Here is a 19,145-nt window from a genome sequence, read left to right on the forward strand (position 1 = left end):
CCACCTCGACAGGTTTGGGCCACCCTTGTCGCAACGGGATTTTTCTTTTCCTGTCGGGATTATGTTGCAAACATTCGCAACCTGCCTTTTCTACAAATCAGCGCGATTTGTTAGAAACGTAACGTGCTCCCCTCTCGCTTTCCTTTGAGACCCGAACGCTCGTCCCTATATATTGTTTACAGGACACAGAAACGTCCCAGACAGTTTCCTTCTCGGAGTTAGCCATCGTTGTATGGGACCCGTTAGGACCTGCCTTGAAATACAGCTACTTTTCCGCATATATATATATATGTACATTTTTAAAAATACTTTTTCCCCCGTATAATTTTTTTTTTACCTCTGCTAATGATTCCAGTTTCGGCGGCGGGCGGAGGTTGTATTGAATTTTGAGAATTTCCCCGAAAGCCTGAAGTTTCTTTTCGACCGGTGTTTGGGGTTTGGTTTGTTTTTTGGGTTTTGGGGTTTTTTTTCAGATCAATTTTGGTTTGTTTTGCTCGGCGAAAGGTCCCAGCCGGAGCATGCTTCCGTAAAAAGAAAAATATAGCGGCGGGTTTCATCGCCGACAACATCTGCCGTCCCCAAGCCCGCGCCCAGTGTCCCCATGAAAGAGGTGCCCCTGCGGGAGGGGTACAGGGCTGCTCCTATTTTGCGGGTAAAAAGGGCAGTGCAGGAGGGCACCCCGGGTTACACCGCCCCTGCTCCCCCGTGCAACCGTTTCGCTCAGTTTTCCTTGACCTGGAAGCCAGCTCTAGCCTGAATCCTACCCAGGACGGCGAGGCAGAGGGCCCGCTCCCGATCCCCGCCAACGCCGCTTTCCCCGCGACGCGCCAGCCAAGGGACGGGCGCGGTACCGAGTACCTGAGCCGGGGAAGGGGGGAGGGCAGGGGGGCGGATTTGGGACGGGACGGGGCAAGCGGCTGAGCGGGCAGGGCCCGGGGCCGATCGGGGCGCCGCTCCCCCCACCCCTTGCCCCAGCCTCCCCACTCGCCACCCCCGGGCGCGGTGAAGAAACCGGTTTACCCCGGCGGCGCGTCCCCGCGGGGGCGGCCCGGGAGGGGAGAGCCGGGGCAGCAGTGCCGGCGCGGGGGGCCGCGCAAGTCCCGCCCGCGGAGACGGGGCCTCCGCCGGCGGCGGGGAGGTTAAAGAGCGTGGCCTTTCCCTCGACAACGCTGGGCCGGGCCCTTTATGCTGTAATAGGATAATTACAGAGAGGCGGGCGAGCTTAAGCAAACACACTCGCCCGCCGGCCAGGCCTCTCCCGGGGATTATTATTAAGGACCGGTGCATTGTGTTTTGCAAACGGGGGATCCCATCCCCCTCGGTACCCTCCCCACGGCCGCGGTTGTGGAGCGGCGTCTCGCCGGGCTCTGCCCGCCGCACTGCCTGGTCCCTACTTGTCCCCGCACCGAGGGTTTTCTCCTCGTTGCTTTAATGGGCGGCTGCAGCCCAGCTCCCCGCGCACGGTCGGAAGGGTGCTGGAGCCACGTGTGTCCGTGCGCAGCCGGGCCGCGGGACGGCCGCTTGCAAGGGGCCGCTGGGCAGGGCCGGGTCCCCGTAGGAGCGTGTCCCCACGCCCGTGCCTCTCGCAACAGCGCAGGGTACCCCGTCGGGTCGGGGCCACGGCAAAGCCAGGCCGGCCACGGCGCGGTCCTGCCCGGGCCGGGGTTAATCCTGCGGATCGGGACATGACGCTGGCGGGGGGGGGGGGGGAACCTGGGCATCGCTCTTGTTTTAGCCGGCGCTGTGACAACCTCTGTAAAGGTGGCCCCGATCCCCGTGAGCGCCGCCTTGCTCCGCTCTGTCTCCGCCGCGTGGAGGGAGGGGGCCCGGCGGCGGCCGGCGAAACCCGAGCGCTCGGGAGGTTCCTTCACCTTTCCCCGGAGAGCCTCTTCGGCTGCTCCGGGATTAACCCCTGGTCATCGGTGGCCCACCGGGCAGCGCAGAGTCACGTCGGGGGCTGATGAACAGCGGCTGCCGGTCCGGCACCGGCGGGGCGGTCTGCGGGGCAGCGGGGCCCCTCGGCAGCGACCGCGGCCCTTCTGCGGCTCAGCCCCGCGTTTCGCCTCTGCCCGCACCCGGCAGGGCGAGGGGCCATGTGTGAACGTGTGCGTGTGTGTCTGCGTGCGATTGTAACTGTACTCATGTGCGGACATGCATATATCCATACATATGCACAAGGAATGTATATGCAAAATAGATATAATGTATATGCAAAAAATATTTTATATATATATTCGCTATTAATAGTATAAATGTGTCCTATATATACGTATGTCTGCGTATATGTGATACAGGCGCGCGCACACACACGTGTATGTGTATGCAGGCAGGTACATTCAGCCCCTTTTACCCAGCGCCGAAACAGCTGGGCAAAATGCTCGGGTGACCTAATGGCGGTGCAGTGGGTCTGGTAAAGGAGGGTCGGGTTGGGGGTACGAGGCCCCCCCGGCGCCGCGGGGTCACGGCCGGTGCATCAAGCGTGTACGTGAGAGACGGCAGGTTACGGGCCAAGGGGGTGGCGGGTCCCCGCCGGTGCTCTCCGGGGCCGCTTAGGGAGGTCGTGGGGAGCGGGCTCTGGCTGCCACAGCAAAACGGCCCCCGCCCCCGGCTCCCCCCGCCCCGGCCTCCCGTCCCATCCCAAGTGCTAATTGCGGCTCTTTTCTGGCTCCTCTGTATTTGGGTCCCTCGGAGGGCGCTGCGCGGGAGGACACGTCACGGATACGTTATCCCCTCCCCTCTTGAGGCTCTCCTGGCTTTCTGCAGCCTTTGCTAAAGAATTAACCGAGAGGTCCACTTCAGAGCTCCTTCTGCCCCTGGGAAAAAAAGAAAAGAAAAAAAAAAAAAAAAGAAAAAGGGAAGGAAAAAAAAAAAGCGGAGATATCGGTGCTTTCAGGCGAGGAGCGTGGCGGCTAGGATTTCCGAGATGAGGGGAATTTTACCTTCGATCCTTGCCGTATGGTGAGGCTAGCTGCTCCTTGCGGGAGGTGAATGTAGCAAACCCTCCCTTTGCCTTTGAAAGGTATGTCTATGCGAAAGAGCCACCGCTCTGCTCTTTAAATAAGTGACAAAAAAAAAAAAAAAAAAGAAAAAGAAAAAGAAAAGAAACAATTCTTGATCTTGCAAATTCTTTTTCTTTAAAGGTGGTGGTGGGGGAGGGAACCCCAATAAATAAACCCAACAAAATCAATCCCCCGCCTTTGCCAGCGCTCGGACTTGTTTGGAAAGAGACAACGCTGAAGTGGCACTGGTCCCGAGGAAAACGGATCCTTTAATTTGACTCCGCATGAGAACCACATTTGGAGCTGGGCGCAGCGGCCGGAGCGGCAGGAGCAGCCCCGCGGCCAGCAGCCCCCCGAGCCCGCAGCCCCGCCGCCAGCCCGGCCCCGCCGCCGCCCTGCAGGGCTCGGCGCCCCCCGCGCCCCGGCGCTGAAGCAGCCCCCCGGGGACGGGGAAAAGCGCCTTTCTACCGCAAGACCAGCCGCCGCCCGCCGAGAGCCGGCCGAGAGGGAAGCGTCTGAAGGAAATGCGAGCTTGTGATTTCGGAGCGCTCCAGCCATCAGCTCCCTACGCACCGGCTGTAACTTTGGTTTAGCAGGGGGCTGCCTCGCCGGCTCGTCGTCTCCTCGGCACCTCGGGCTCCGGGACCATATCATTTTGCACTTCGATAAACGAGCAACGCGGTCCTTCCACTCCTTTTTTTTTTTTTTTTTTTTTAAAGGCAAAGTGTCCAAAAATGGTTCAGCCTGCTTAACCCAATGATTTCTTGCGTGGACGCTCTATTTTTAATATTTTTTTAATTATTATATTTGTACGGGCAAGGATTGAGTAGAAGAAATCCTTCAGTGAAGGGAACCTAGTGGTTTGCTCCCCGCTGAGGAGAAGTTCCGATTCCAGCTGCAGGCAGAGAACCGTGGTTCGTGTAGGTCTTTCAGTCTCGGTTTCGCAGCCCTAGATATTGCAGGGTCAGAGCAGAACTGCCTCCTCCCGAGCGGCTTGCCTGTCGTGGTTGTGGCTCAGACATCGCCTCCCCCCTCCTCGCACCATTTCTGTTGGTGTTGTTTTTGTTTGGTTGGCTTGGCCGTTTTTTCCCTCCCCTTTCCCCCTTTTTTCTCTCCTTTTTACTTTTTATTATTATTGTTATTTGATTTGGTTTGGTTTGGTTTGATTTGGGTGATTTCCCTCCCTCCCTTCCTTAAACGAAAATACTAACTCTGAAGCCGAAATCCATGCCCCCTGCAATTCGGAAGAATCGGGTCTAATATGCCAGTGTCATCTTCGCCTTGCAGTAGTCGCGATGAAGGAAAAATCCAAGAACGCGGCAAAGACTAGACGGGAAAAAGAAAATGGAGAATTCTACGAACTGGCCAAACTCCTGCCCCTGCCCTCGGCCATCACCTCCCAGCTGGACAAGGCGTCCATCATTCGCCTCACCACCAGCTACCTGAAAATGCGAGCCGTCTTCCCCGAAGGTAACCACCCCGGGGGGGGCATCCGCCTCCCGCCCGGCCCGCACGGGAGGGACGGGGCAGCACTGCGGCCCGAAAAGGGGGGCGGGGGGGGGCGACCCCGAGACGAGCCCACAACGCCTCTACGTCCTGGGAAGAAGGGGGGAGGGGTGCTTGCAGGGGTCCCCGCACCGGGTGGCAAACGAGAGGCGAGAGAGGGAAAAGCGGCCGGCGGTGGGAAGGAGCCCGCTTCCCGGGAAGGGGAGGCAGCGGAAAGCCCAGGCTTGCCGCCGGGGTGGCGCGCGCAGGGCGGGCTGCAAGTAGCAGCTCTGGTGCTGCGAGACCTAAACCCGAGAGCAGCTCGCCTCAGTCGCACGTAGGAAACCGAGACCCCCCGGGAATCGCCTCCGGGGTGCGGACTGCGGGGGGACCCCGGCCGGTGGCTGCGCCGGGCTGGCGGCGGAGCGGGGGCGGGCAGCCCGGCCGGTGGCGGGGGCGGCAAAGCCCTCTGGTTAACACACACACCCTCTTCCCGCTCCTCTGCTGCCCGTTCGGCTCCGTCTGCTCGGGGGGCACCGTCCCGAAAAGAGCGGGCTCCGCTCGTCTGTGCCGTGCCCGGCGCCCGCGGCCCCGGGAGGCAGCCGCCCCGGCCCCTGGGGGAGGCCCCTCGGCGCGGCGCTCCTGCCTGTGCCCGGGCACGGCCTCGGGGAAAGAAAAACAGCGTGGGTGTTACTGTTTTGTTTTGGTTAGTTTTCTGGAGGTAGAGAAGCAGGCTGGGAAATAAGGTGCGTCGGATTCTCAGCGAGGCCCTCCCCCTTCTCCTGGGGTCGAGGAGAGCGGGGAGGGCCAGTCCGAGCCCCCCGTGCCCCCGAGCGGGGCCGGGACCCAGCTGCTCCCCGGCCGGGGCCCTGCGGAGCCGGGGCCCTGCGGGCCGGCGGTGGCCCTCGTAACTCTTCTCGGCGACAGACAGCAACGAGGGCGGACACGGCTCTCTCCTTGCGCCGGGCTTTGGTAAAGAGCACCCTCCGGGCTGCCTGGCACCTCACCCCGAGCGCCGGGCGGAGGCAGAGCTGGGGCCGCCTTGGGCGAAGGGGAAGCGGCCGGCCGGCACCCACCGGGAGCCGTCGGCCGCCCGTTCTTTCCGTGCCGCCGCTGAGCTGATGGGAGCCGTGAAATGAAACACTGGTTAGTGTCTGCGGGTGGCTAAAAAAAGCCCAGCTCCCCCCTTTGTCATTTGTTTGTGCCTCTCCGGACGGAGAGCGGGGGTGAAGGAATTAGCAAATTCCGGAGTGGAAGGTCTGCTCTCCGTCGCGGTTTCTAAGCAGTATTATTAAAAGGCTGAAAAAAAAAAATAAGGTGGGGGTGTGGAAAAAAACCCACTCCCAAACCGAGAAAAGCTTACCGTATGGCTATCTAATTCAGTAATTTCGAGAGCAAGCACGAGCCGTGCTACAAGAACGCCAGGGCTCCTTTAGCGTGCCCTCCCGAAGCACACCGAGTTAGCGGGGCAAGGGGAAGCGAGGAGCTTGCTCCGCTGGAATTTCCAGCCGTTATCTCCCATCGGGCAATTTCCCGATGAGAAATAGAGCGTCGTAATTTCGGGGGGCCGCTCGCCGGCCCTGGTTGGGGAGCATGTCCCCGAATGGCTTTGATTTGGGAGGGAAGAAAAGTGGCAAGTTTCGAGATGCTGCTGAATGTGTCCCTGATTTTCCAGCCCTGCCGGTGCTCAAGAGCCACAAGACGACCCCGAGAGCAGGTTTATACCCACAGCTCGGGTGTGCTTTACGTGTCTGTCTTCCTTAAACAGGCCGGGCGTGCGCTTCCGCACACTCTGCTTATTAAGAACAACGTTTAAATGCATACAGCGAATTCCTGATCTTTCATCGTCTTAAGTACGGATGGAAATATATTTAAAACCAAAGCTTTGCATCCAGAGATGACAGGCCGGGGAAATAACCGCGTCCGGTCTCCGAGCAGTGCGCTCGGTGTCTGGGAGGGTGGAGGGTACCGGGGGGAGCCGAAGAGACGCGGCTGCGGGCAGTGCCCGCTCCCCCGCCGGCTGCGTTTGGTGCCGGGCGGGGGGGCTGCCCAACGGCACAGTCCTGCAGTACCCTAACTTCCCTTTCCCTCGAGATTTGTCTGCGGAAGGAGAGGAGGGAGAGTCCTTTCCCTTCCCATACCCGACTGGTGATTTCCAGCTGGCTGTACTGGGAGGGGAGGAGGGGAAACTTAGCAGCCCGAGAGTGCTGCCCAGGACGGTATCTTGAATTCTGGGGCAGCAAGACCTGGGGAAACTGCCCCTTAGAGCATGCTGGACTCGAATTGGGGGGGCGGGGGGGGGGGGGGGGGCGGGGAGTGGGCGTGCGGAGGGGCGAGGACACCCACGTCCCAGGTCCTGGGGCTTGAAATAAAGATGGGCACGTAACGAGTCCCCTTGCCACCCGCCGGCCTCTGCTCCCGGGGCAGTGGGAGCTGCGCCGACGGCGCTCCTCCGGGACTCGCCCCCGAAGCGGCCGCCGCCGCGGGTCCAGCGCCCCGGGCCGCCCCGGCCGGCACCGTGGCATCACCCCCGTAAGGCTGAAGGGAGTTTACTTGTCCCAGCCCGCGGTGGCGGGGGGCGGGGGGGCAGGCGTGAGACGCCTCCAGCGTGCTTGCTAGGCCCGGGGTAGCTGCAGCCAGCGTGATCAGAATTGTTGTCAAGCTATAAAACTGGCTTCCAGCTCTGTCTAGACTGGAAGGGAAAAGAGAGAGAGAGAGCGAGCTGTGTTTTTAAAAACTCCAGTGGATGGCTTCCCCTCTACCCCCCTCCACACCACTGCTTTATAACCAGAACGAACTGACACACAGTTTAGGCAAAGCGTGGGACCCTCGCCGAGGTGTCTGGTCCCAGGGTTCGACAGGGCTTGTAAGGGGATTCAGACGGGTCTCCCCCTGCTCACCCCGGCCAGGGTTTTCCCGAAGATGCACGTTTTGGACTGAATTCACATATCCCCCCTCGGAGGCGCCCAGTCAGGCTCCAAGAAGTGAGAGTGAAAGGAGATTTATATTCCAGCTCCTTCCTGCCCTCAAAGTGGAAGCCCTGGAAGGCACAATTTCGTGCTCCGATATCACAGATTATGCCGTGCGGTTTCACTCTGGCCTTCAGATTAATGAATTAAGGTCCAGGAGACAGCAACCTACAGCCTCCCCCACGCTCCTGCTCTGTAACATTGTCTTCTCTTGTGTTTTGATTTTTTGCCAAGGCATTTATTACTGTAGAACAAAAATACACCACGGGGCTTCTTTTGTCTTGACTGTCAGTATTTGTAATTTTAATTTTTTTTTTTCTGAAAATGAGCTAATGGAAGAAAGAGACGAGAGAATAAATCACATTTTAAATCCGCGATTCTCTGCCCCCGGCTGTGGCAGACTGGTTAGATTGTGACACTCTTCCGCCCCCATCCCGGACGCAGTTTCCAAAACTGACTATAAAACTGCACATTTATGCATGTTTAAACTTGGTGGGAACGAGCTAAATAATCAGTGACACAAAAGATAATGTGCGCTATACAAAATGATCTGAATAAAACGATTGAGCGGTAGATTTTAGACTTCTCCCTTATTCCGAGGCGCAGACAATAGAAATTCCTAGGAGTACACAGACTTTTCGGTCCCTATTTAAACCTGGCCGTGAATGTATATTTTAAGAAAATTAAGGCGAATTGCAGCTATTCCATCTAATTTTCATACGCACGGGGAAGAGGCTCATTAAATAAATAAAGCCCGAGCTGACGGCGTGAGTAATCCCTCTTCAAAACCGTGCCTCTATTGTAGTAACCGCTAATAGTGTGGCATTAACGGTCTTTACTAAAACAAAAGTGCCGTTAGGGCTTCCCTGGAGCTGCGCAGCCGCTCCCAGGCGGCGGGAGCCGGCAGCCGGGCGGTGCGGGGACGGGCGGCAGCGGCGGCGGGGTCGCTCCGGCCTCTCCCGCCGGCGGGGAGGGAGGGAGGCAGGGGGCGCGGGAGGAAGGGGGTCACTGCCCCGGTGGCTGTGGCTCTGCCCGGGACCTCGCCGTTTGCCTTGAGCCGGCTTTCGGGCCTGATAACGTGACCTGGTGTTCCTGGCTCGCCGAGAAGAGCCGGGTTTGAATTTGTCCGGGTGTCCTGGAGGGCGTTTTTGTTGGTGGTTGTTTTGGTTTTTTTTCTCTGGGACTTGGCCTTTTCCCTTTTCTTTTCTTTTTTTTTCTCCCCCCTCCCTCCCCCAACTAAAGTCTTGATCCTTACGTCCGTCGCTCCCATCGCCCAGCCCTCGGTTGCCTTTCCAGCCGGTGACGCTAAAGCCCGCAGAGAGGAGGCGGGCGGCCCTGCACATCCCTGCCGATCCTGCCAGAATCAAGCTAACGCAGCCCTGCTCTTTCCCAAAGCGACGCCGGCTTCGGAGCCTCCCCCGCCGACTAGATGTTACCCCCGCCAAGGCCGGGGGCTCCCCGTCGGCTCCAGACCGAGCCCGGCCCCTCGGCCCCGCCTGTCAAGCGATGCTATCCTCCGTGCCGTCGGGGCTGAGATACTTAGCCCCCCGCTCCAGACGGGGCTTAGGGCGAGATGTCAGCTTTTCCCCTCGCCCAGACCCCCGCTGTCTGCCTCACCTCACGGGCTGACAGGCCACCCCCTCCCCATCCAACCCTGGGCCTCGCCTAAACGAGGGAGACAAAGCTAGACGGAGAGCAAGGGCCTCCGCCCCGGCCCCGGTTGGCAGCCCGCCGCCCCCCCGGTAAGTTCCCCGTTGCTCTCCCGGCCGAGGGAGGCACAACCGCACTAGGGAAAAACATCCCCCAGGAGAGGCGGCGCTGAAAATCCCGGCGCTTGTAGTTGACCCAGGTTAGGATGGCGATTGAATAACCGGGGGGCACCAGGCGCCCCGGGGGAGCTGGGGAACAGTACAGTAGACACAAAGGAAATGCTCCAAGTTACAGGGCAATCCGATACTTCACATAATACATCGCTAAGTAATTCTTTTAGCAGAATCCCAAGCAGAAAAGCTACCGGGCTTTCAAACGTGTGTATGTACGAATTTATACATTCGGAGAGCAAAGGTGGGACTTGTTTTCAAGATTTCTAGATCTTATTACAGTTTAAGTCATCCCCCTCCCTGGAAACTGGGAAATGGTACAGAGTGAATGTTGAGGTACGTTGAAAAACACTCAGAGATGTCAAAAGACGGTGGGGAGGAAATCGTGCCCGGGTTTGCCGAAGGGACGGGGACGCATTGTGTGAGAACTCCGCGTCTTTCAATGGCAAAAGTAGCACGTACCTTGGGGTGCCTGTGCAAAACCCCCTCTCTGCCCCTGGGACGCCGTTGTCGGAGCTGAACCTGCCGCCCCCTGCCCGGAGCGGCGGGCGGGCACAACTGCGATTAGGGCCGGTTATTTGCCCGTTCGCGTCGCCTGCCAGGCATCCCGCTGTGCCCGTCCTGCCCTCCTGGCACGGTCCTCGTCCGGACCAGGGGTCGTTACAGACACCAGTAAACGGAGCGCAGACAAGGAGAAGGGTTCATCTCATCCATGTTTGCCGACGGCAGGGTGCCAGGAAAGAAGATGTTGCTCCTGGGACCGGCAAGTCACCCTCCCCGCAGGCAGCGCTTCGCCGTGCCAGCTCCTGCCCGCCGGGGCGGGCTTTGCCGCTGAGCCCGGCCTCGGCTCCCCGGGCTGTGCGCTACCGGCAGCGGCCGGAGTCGCCCCAAGCCGCTGGCTGCAGGCGAACCCCTACCTTCTGGCACGGCAAAGGGGCTGCGCTCGGGAGACAGGCCCACCCCCACGGGCGTCCCAAGCGTTTGTAGTAAGGATGCTCCAGCTACTCGCTTGCTCGCCGCGAAATCGCTTTCTGGGCCAGCGTCGCAGGTAATTCGTGCTGCAAGGGGGCATTTAATAACGTTTCCTTCGAAATGACCTGTCCGGTCCCGCACCGGCTGCACAGCCGTGTCGGAGACCCGACAGCCTTCCCCGTCGGTGACCCCTTTCCGGCCGAGGCCACCCCAGCAAACTCCCACCGCGTTTAAGCGATGCAGGAAACGCTGGCTTTGTATCGGCAGCTCTTTTGGCCTCGCTCCAGTCCAGTGAGTGAAAATGTGCGTTATTTACTGGCTGGGCAGGAGCAGCTCGTCTGAGTCTATTGCATCCATATGTTTACAGGACGTACGCTGCGCGTTTGCTGATCTCTCGGAAGACAGGTTAACGGGCGTTAGTCCTTTATCTGAACTTAAGGTTTTATTCGTTTCGTTTCCACCTTTAAAGGGATCTGCTGGTGGATTAAATGATAAAATCATCGGCTTTAGAGTAGGCTTAGACGAATGCCAGGCTGATCCACCAGACGCTTTACGTTTGATGCGAGTTCGCAATTGCAACTCCAATTTAGAATTTCAAAGGGAACAAATCTGCGGCAGTGACTTTTTTTAGTCCGGGTTAGGAAAGAACCTCAAAAATAGTGGAGATTTTAGGGGTGCCGTGAAACGGTACCTGGCCCAGTCGTGATGGACAGGACGGAGCAGATTGCCATGCACGGGTGTGGCAGAGATACCGTTCGTTCTTGAAAAGCTTCTTCGTGAGCGGCTCAAGAAGTAAATCTGCTTCGTCCTTTGGAAAGTTAAGGCTCGTTTCAGGACGGTTTTTAAACCACTATGCGTAACAACCCCCTTTGTAGGGTTCCAATCCCATGTTTCAAGATTTGCAATAAGTAAATCGAAATAAAGGCAAGCCCCGCAGCACCAGGACTGCCGTTTCCATTTGTCACCGTCTCGGAAAAGGGGCTGCAGGATGTCTTTGCGAGGTCCTTGGAAGTTTAGGAGCCTTTTCCAGACTGCCAGTTGGGAAACGACGTAGAAAAGTGCGACTTTTCGTTTGTTCTTCAAAGAAAGTTTCCCAAAGCGTGGTCAAACCTGCCTCTCGGCCAAGGGAAGGTGTCCTTCCCCTCCTCACGAGAAAGCTCAGCCGCACACCGTGCCCTTCTGCGGCGCGGTTTGGAGAGACCCGCTGGGGCAGCCGGAGCGGAGCGGCTGTCACGGGCTGGGGAGGCAAACGCCTTCTTGGACTGACCTCGGGTGCTGTTAGTGTCTTGCGACGCTGGGAGGGAGGTGTCAGGGACGGCCCAGGTCCCCGGGGTGCCCTGCCTGGAGCTGGGAGCCAGAGGCTCCTTTGTGCTTGACCGGCTGGAGCGGGGCGCGGGGCCAGGCTCCGCTGACACCGGGAGGCGAAACGCGCGGGGAGGCACCGCGGGCAGCCGCGCTTCTCCACGCGTCCTTCTCTGCCGACCCCCGCTTCTCCAGCGGGAGATCCTGTCCACCTCAAGGGAGGCCCCAAGAACGGGGGGAAAGGTTCCCATCTTTTCTAGACCAGGGCTACCTGCCGACACACGGCCAACGGATACGCGGATCCGGGAGGGCTTCGGCCAGAGCGTTTAGAAACACGGTCCAGAGCTGCAGCTCAGGGCAGGGCTTTCCGCCTGGGTGCCAGCCGCTTCTCCCTCCCGTAACGGAGCCGAGCGGGGCGCCCGCTGCAGTGGCCTTTGCCCCCGCAAGCTTGCGGCGGGAGGTTTCTTTGAAAGCACCTGGTCGGTGAGAGGGCACCGGAGGAAAACGCGGCTCTGGGTTTTATGGCTGCACATCGGTTTGCAGCGACACTGAAGGCTGCCCGGGCTGAAGGGTGCAGGGCTGTGCATCCATCGCACGCATGTGTGTCCACGCGAAACGCTACAGGAGGGACCCCCGGCCGCAGTGAGCCAGGGTGCTTGTGGAGCCGTCGACGCCAGCCCCGCCGCCAGCCCAGCCGGCCTGGCAGCCCCGAACATCCCCGCCTTTCACCCGGCACCGGCCCTCCCGCAGCGCCTGTATCCTGCAGGCCAGCACGGGCAGGACACCCGTCGGGCTCCAGGTCCTCTCAGAAGCGGTGCCGTAGCCCCGAGGGCTGTCCTTTCTCTCCAAAAAGAAGACACTAAACGGATGCGGTCCCGTCCCTTCCTTCCCCCGCCATCTGTGCGCTCCTGAGGGTAATGGCACGCTGCAGAGCCTGCCGTCAGGTGCCGACATGAATCTCCAGCTCTTCGGCTGGCGCGGGTAGTGGTACCAGCTCCACCGGGGAGCTCGTGCAACCCTTCTTTGCGTGGAGGAAATTAAAAACAAACAAATGAACCCCAGGCCAGCGCCCCCCCCCAAGCCCCCCCAACACAGCTCCATCGATAACCTTTCGCTGTCACCAAGGCAGAGCAGGGCACACGGGCTGCCCCCACCCCGCCGGAGAGCGCTATGGCGGAGCGGCGGGGCCGGGGCTCGGCCGGGGCCGGGATGGCCGCAGGCAGGGGCGGTGCGGGGCGGCGAAGCTGTGCAATTGCGCCGGCAAATTGCTCGGTCCCGCCTGTGAGCAGGTGACGAGGCCGTCGGGGCAATTTCTCCCCTACTGAGCTCCGGCCCTTTTTAACAGCCTCAGCCCCCTCCCCAGCCGGGACCCGCCTTGGCCAGCGTGGGGGTCGCCGGCACCGGCACCCCTGCGCAAGCTGCGCTCCCGCCCAGCCCGCTGGCCAGCGGCAGAAGTGGCGGGCGGCGGGGGGGCCGCGCCGGTGGCCCGGCACTAACTGAAGACAGGGGATGTCTCATAGCTCCCTGTGCCTTCCGTGTGGGAACCCCGCCGGGCTGTGCCTGGCAAGGCTGCGGTCAGGCTGGCTGCTCCGCGCCTGCCTCCGCTGCGGCTCGTCCCTCGGGTCCTCAGTGTGTGACCGGTGTTCCCTCATCCTGTCCGCGGGGGAAGTGGGGACGGGCGCGGTGCTGCTGGCAGGACGGTACCGGCACGGCGGGCGGGGGGAAGCGGTGGGGGCAGGCGCGTCCCTGAGGGTGCACTGGAGGGCGGACGGCTCTCCGGGGAGGGAGAGGGTACGTCCGCGGGTGCCCTGGCAGGGACTTCCAGAAAAAGAGCAGTTTTCTTCCCAAGAGTGTGCGTAGAAGGGACTCGGCCTTTCCCACGTGGTGAGCACCCACTCCGCGGTCTGGCCCGCTCCCCGCGGGAGAAGGGGGAGAGCGGGCGGGTTGGGGACAGTGTGCGTCCCGTCGGGGAGGCATGGCGGGCCCGGCTCCGCTTCCCGCTCTAACCAGCTCCTTGGTTGCCTTGCAGGTCTGGGCGACGCCTGGGGACAGCCGAGCAGGATAGGGCCCCTGGATAACGTGGCCATGGAGCTGGGATCCCATTTGCTTCAGGTAGTGGACGCCTTCCTCCTGCCGTACGCGCTGCGCATCGGCAGCCTGGTTTTGCGGTGTGATCAGCCGCCAGCCTCTTCCTCCTCTTCCTCCGCTCCCCCGCACGGCGAGAGGAGCCTGGGCGAAGCGTCCCTCTTATCCCGAGCCTGCACCGGCTGGGAGGGGAGAAAAAACACCAACCACCTCAGTAGCTTTTTGAGTTGTTTGTTTTTCTTTGGCCTTTGATACTAGCAGAAGTAACAGCTCGCCATGGCCCTGATCGGCTCCCTGCGCACGCAAAGTGTCTCCCAGCAGTAAGAGCGATAACCAGGCGGCCCGGGGCTGCTGGGGTGTCCCGCAGGCAGCCCCGGCCAGCGGCAACGGGGAGCGCCTTTGGGCTGGGGGGTGCCGGGCACTGGCGACCGTCGTTCTCCGCCGGTGACTCGGGAGGAGGAACCCGTGAGGGAGCGCAGAGCTCCCGAGGCGGGGGGCGAACATCTGGGTCAGATCTCCCGCGGACGTTAGCACCTGGAAACACCGTTGTTCGCAATCCCGTAGATCCGCTCTGGAATTCCTCCGGGTTCCCCCCGCGTAGGAGAGTTTAGGAAGTCGTAGCTGGGGCGTGTGTGCCAGCCGTAAGAAAAGAAAAAAAAGAGTAGTTACGCTTAGCTCCATTTTTTTTTTTTTTATATGTGAACTTAATACAGCAAGGGGTTTTCTCCCCCGATTTTAAAGACCTAGTAAACCGTAATCATTTAACGGCCGTTTTTATTGTGGGAGGTTAATTCCTGGTCACAGAGCCGGGGCTGTTTTCACTCGGCTGGGGATGAAAACCTCAACAGAAACCCTGTTCGGGGTCTGTGGCCGCTCCCCCCGCCCAGCCGCCGGGAGGCCTGGCCCACCTTTGTCCCCGCCAGCCCCGGTGGCGTTCGGGGCGAGCCCCGGCGGTGGCCTCGCGCCCCGACCGTTGGCTCCCGCGCCCGCCCTCCCGCCTCGCGCCGCGGCCTCTGCGCCGTGTGCAGCCCCCTGAGGCGGCTGCCCCCCCCCCGGGCCCGAGCGGCGGCGTACGCCGGGGTCGGCGGGGCGGGCTGGCCGCGGAGGCTGCGCCAGGCCGTCCGACCTGCAGCCCTGCAAAACGCCGTCCGCCCTCCTGAGGCGAAGGGACTTCCACAGAGAGCGATTTGGTTCGGTACCGACCGCGTACAGTAAATGGAGATTGATAAAAGTTCAGTATTATCTCACGAGGAGGTATTTCTAGCCTTGAACGTTTTGTTCCAAGCAGCTGATGTATCAGCTGTTTCGGAATCACTAGTCTACCTAGAAAACACATTCATAGCTGCGTCATAAAAATCACTGTTGTTGCACTTGCTTCTCCTCCCTGTGAGCTATTTCACACTTTTGTCTGGCATTAAATGAACTTAAGTAACATATGCTAATCACCTGTAATACTCCTTTTACAGTTCAGTTATTTCTGAATTATGAATGCTTAACATTTTAGTAAAACCACATTTACTGTAAACTTCTTTCAAGGGTTCTTAGACTGAAACCTTACGTGTGGTGTTTCAGTTTCAGCGTGCTTTTCTGTACAAGAAAGAGAGCTACTGCACTGTACAATGCAGTAATGGAAGCATCAGCACGGTTTTAGTTATAATACTGTGTAGAGCAATTGCAAAATGACAGTATTTAAAAGCAAAGTTATGGCTAAGGGATGCAATAATTTATTTCCCATTATAATACTTCTACAAAATTTAATTTATGTTTCAAAAAAGTTAAAAAACTAAAGGCAAAGAATAATCTGGTTTCAATTACATGCTGCAGAATCGTTAGTAGGCCAGAGAATAATTTGGAATATTTTCTTATTGGGGCAGCACTCTGAGACCATGAAGCATACAGGTCTTTATTGCTTTTCTCCTGATTCAGTAACTTAAAAGATGAATTAAAATAGACATTTCTTTATGTGTGTACTGTAAAAATTATTTTTCTTTTCCAAATACATTTTCCAATGATGTTCGTACTTATGTGTTGATCAAAGCTTCCTAAACTGTTTAGAGACAATGGATACTTTTTGACAAAGGACATCAGATATTTTTGAAAAAACACCTCAAATTGAGCACTGAAAGATCAAGGTACCCCCAAACTGGTAGTTGTGCATCCAAATCATGGCCAGATTTGGCTAACCTGTACCGTTTGCAGCATAATATTTTGTCTTGTATGAATGATGTATGACTAAGTTAAACTTCAGTTTTTACTCACACAGGTAATATTTACTTTCCAGTCAATATCCCATCAATAAGAATTTGTAGGATTGGATCTCGAGTTTGCATTTTTTATTACCACTACTTGAGATTCACAGACTAGGGATATAGCTTAATAAGCATAAATATCTATCCTCAAGTGTGATAAAGTTGTGAATGCTGATTTCTTTTACTTTCTTTATCTATGTTCACATAGTTATGGCAGATAGTCCTCTGTTCAGAAAGACGTTATTAAAAATATAGTCAAAGAAAGTTAAAACATTGCTTATGGTATCATTAAATATATTGCAAATAGTGGTAAACTGTGTCTGCCAATTATACCATAAAAAATGGCTTGTATAGTACTAGACTTTCCCCTAAGTACCACATAGCTCAGGATTTGTACTAAGTACTAAAATAACCAGAATCAACAGGAGAATGTTAGCTTGAAGTGAAGCAGTAAAGCTAGCATCTGTAGGGGGAATGAATTGGATTTCACAATGTGTGTGTGTGTGTCACAGAGTTTGTAGGAACAGCATCGGATAAAAGTTTCTGTTCCTTAAATTCTGCTTCTGTTTGCTGATGTTGGATAGCGATCTTCCTTCCAAAGACTTCAAAAATTTTTCACTGTAAATGGTTTAAACAGAGTGCTTGCTTTTTACCCTACATATTTTTTCTTTTTCAGACATTGGATGGTTTTGTTTTTGTGGTAGCATCAGATGGCAAAATAATGTACATCTCAGAAACAGCATCTGTACATCTTGGCTTATCTCAGGTATGAGTGATTTATTCTGTCCATCTGTTAAATACAGACACTAGATTTGGAACCGAACACTGATACCTTGCCACGTATATAATGTAATCGTTTTTTAGGGGTATTTGAAGGTTCAACTTTGTTCTCTGAGAAATGGTCTTACTTGAATATTCAAGTTTCTTTTACTTACAACCACATCATGGCTGTCTTTATATCTTTTCTTGTTCATTGTATTTTACTCCTCATTACCTTTAAGAAGGGTAATAAATAATATGATATTGCAAATTGCAGATATATACAGACCTTGAAACCCAAACCTATTGCCTGTGTGGTGACGCTATATGTCTGAAATAAAGTTTAGAATTCAAGTCTATATGTTTTAGATTGTGTAAGATATTGAGACTTACTATGAAATAGAGAGGAAATCTGATGTGGAACATGAGTTTTATGGTAAATGTGCTTTAGGAAAAAAAGAAAAGGGGCAGATTTATGAGTGTTCACATGGAATTCAGGGTAGTTTTTCCTGAGTTTTTCCAGCTCAGTGGTCTTTTCAGTAAAGCGTTTTATATGGTTGTGATAGAACTCATAAAACTCAGTTTACTACTGTTTCTGCACAAGAAGTATAAGGGGGTTTTATTGGTTTTTTTCTTAGAAGGACATTTCTAATTTTTTGCCTTCTTGGGACAGGCACAAGGGCAAATAGCCTGAATTTATTGCAGAGTGCAAGTTTCCATACCTTTGTGTGTAAATGTATTACACAAATTCATTGGTAGCACCTGACCTAAAGCTTGCCAAAGTCCAATAGAAAAAATCCTAATTAATTTCACTGGATGAGACTTGCAAGAAACAGAAGTGTTTCTTTAGAACCAGTTGCAGCTCAAACACGACTTGGAGTTAAATAAAGGGAAATAAAGACTTAATGGCAGAGGGAAGAAGAAGGAGGAGATGAAGGTGAGAGGGAGCAGGATGTTCTGAAAATGTCTGGGGAATATGCCCTGTGGCTATTGCCATAAACAGGAAGGGGCTGAGTTGGGGAGATTATATGTGTACTTTAACTTTGGTACTAACTAATACTTTTGATTGAAAAACTGTGAAGTCCTTTGGATGTGTGTTTATAATAGTGACATTAACAGCTGTGAAAAAAAATAGAACTCTAAATAGCTAGAAAAAGCAAGTATATAATCTCATAAACACCACTTCTAAATCCAAAGGCAACTACAATCCCTGTTTTTGTAATCTCTTTTAGAAAAGGTAATTTTGAGAATCAGTATTCTGTGTGGATACTTTTTTTCTGCCAACTTCAAAAAATGTGTCCAGGGAACATTCTCAGTTCAAGCAGTTTGTTCAATTGAGTCTGTTACAGTATAGTATTAGTTGTTTCCTAACATTTAATGCATGTTAAAATTACTTTAAATATTGCTTTTTTTTTAGAATAAACTTTCCTAGAGAATGGCCATATTTTCTACTCTGAATCAACAGCCTTATTAAAAGTTTTTCTTGCTCTAACTTTTTGAAAAGATCCACCACATTGCTGACTGCTAAAATATATTCATTTAGTCAGTACAATTATTCCAAAGCACTGAGCGTTGCCATCTGTCCTTGTTGAAGCAAAGTCTTATTGTCCCATGCTGCTTGCTGTTTGGTAAGTGCTAACTGATCTTGCAGGTTTTGTCCAGAAATTGTTTCTTTCTTTTCTTTCTTCTTAAGGAATATCAAGTCACCAGATCCTGGAGATCTCAGTACTATCCACTCATCTGGTGAAATTAAAGAACTACGGGATCAGTAGGGCACTAAATAGACTTTGCCACATTCAAGGAGAGGGGACTGAAAGCGTCATACAAGTTTTAGTCATATTTAGCCCGCATGCCCTTACAGCCATCTGCACAGACTGAATTCCATGTGCATTGCACATGTAAATATCTATAAACCCTTAGTGCAGGGGGTGCCGAGGAAAACTAGAGGATTGGGTCATATTGCTTGTTGAAGCCAGCTTAATAAGCAAAATCACAAATGTTTCACTGTAGCAGAGATTTGTAAGTGAATGGGCTGTATCTCCCCAGAATGCTATAGATCGGAGAGAGCAGAGGGATGTGAAATTTCAGGGCATATTTTAGACTCTCAAAACAGTAAGTGTTTCAGCAATTTCACAGCAGAGTTTTTCATTTATAAATACAAAACCCCAGCTAAACAAGGCAGTGATCCCCCCTCTTTTTCCTCACACTGTCTTATCATTTAATCTGTTCTTTCTGTGTCTCAATGTTCCATTTTTGAAGGGTCAATTTTGCTTTAAGTACCACTAACATTAATACCAGGCTACTCCTACGTACTAGGATATTAATACATTAACAGTAGGATATTCCTGTAAGCTTCCCAGGGCTCTAAATGAGTTCTTGTTCCTACTTCTCTGGAAATAACTGGGAGTTTTGCCACTGACATCAACAAGAATGAGATTGGTCTGTTGAAGCAAATTCTGTGAGTCTCCCTCACCAAGTCATAATCCCACACTATATTTCCAACAA

At 55.0% G+C, this 19,145-nt stretch overlaps 1 protein-coding gene across 1 annotated transcript in view; it reads left to right on the forward strand.

Moving 5' to 3' along the window:
• Positions 1–4,294: 4,294 nt before the first annotated feature.
• Positions 4,295–19,145, forward strand: part of SIM2 (SIM bHLH transcription factor 2) — a 59,035-nt gene continuing 44,184 nt past the window's right edge. Inside the window, exons 1-3 of the mRNA XM_005438532.2 lie at positions 4,295–4,469; positions 13,577–13,659; positions 16,558–16,647. Of these exons, the coding sequence (XP_005438589.2) occupies positions 4,295–4,469; positions 13,577–13,659; positions 16,558–16,647 (348 nt within the window). The remainder of the gene's footprint in view (positions 4,470–13,576; positions 13,660–16,557; positions 16,648–19,145) is intronic.

Source organism: Falco cherrug, chromosome 2 (assembly GCF_023634085.1).
Source record: "Falco cherrug isolate bFalChe1 chromosome 2, bFalChe1.pri, whole genome shotgun sequence".
Lineage (NCBI taxonomy): Eukaryota > Metazoa > Chordata > Aves > Falconiformes > Falconidae > Falco > Falco cherrug.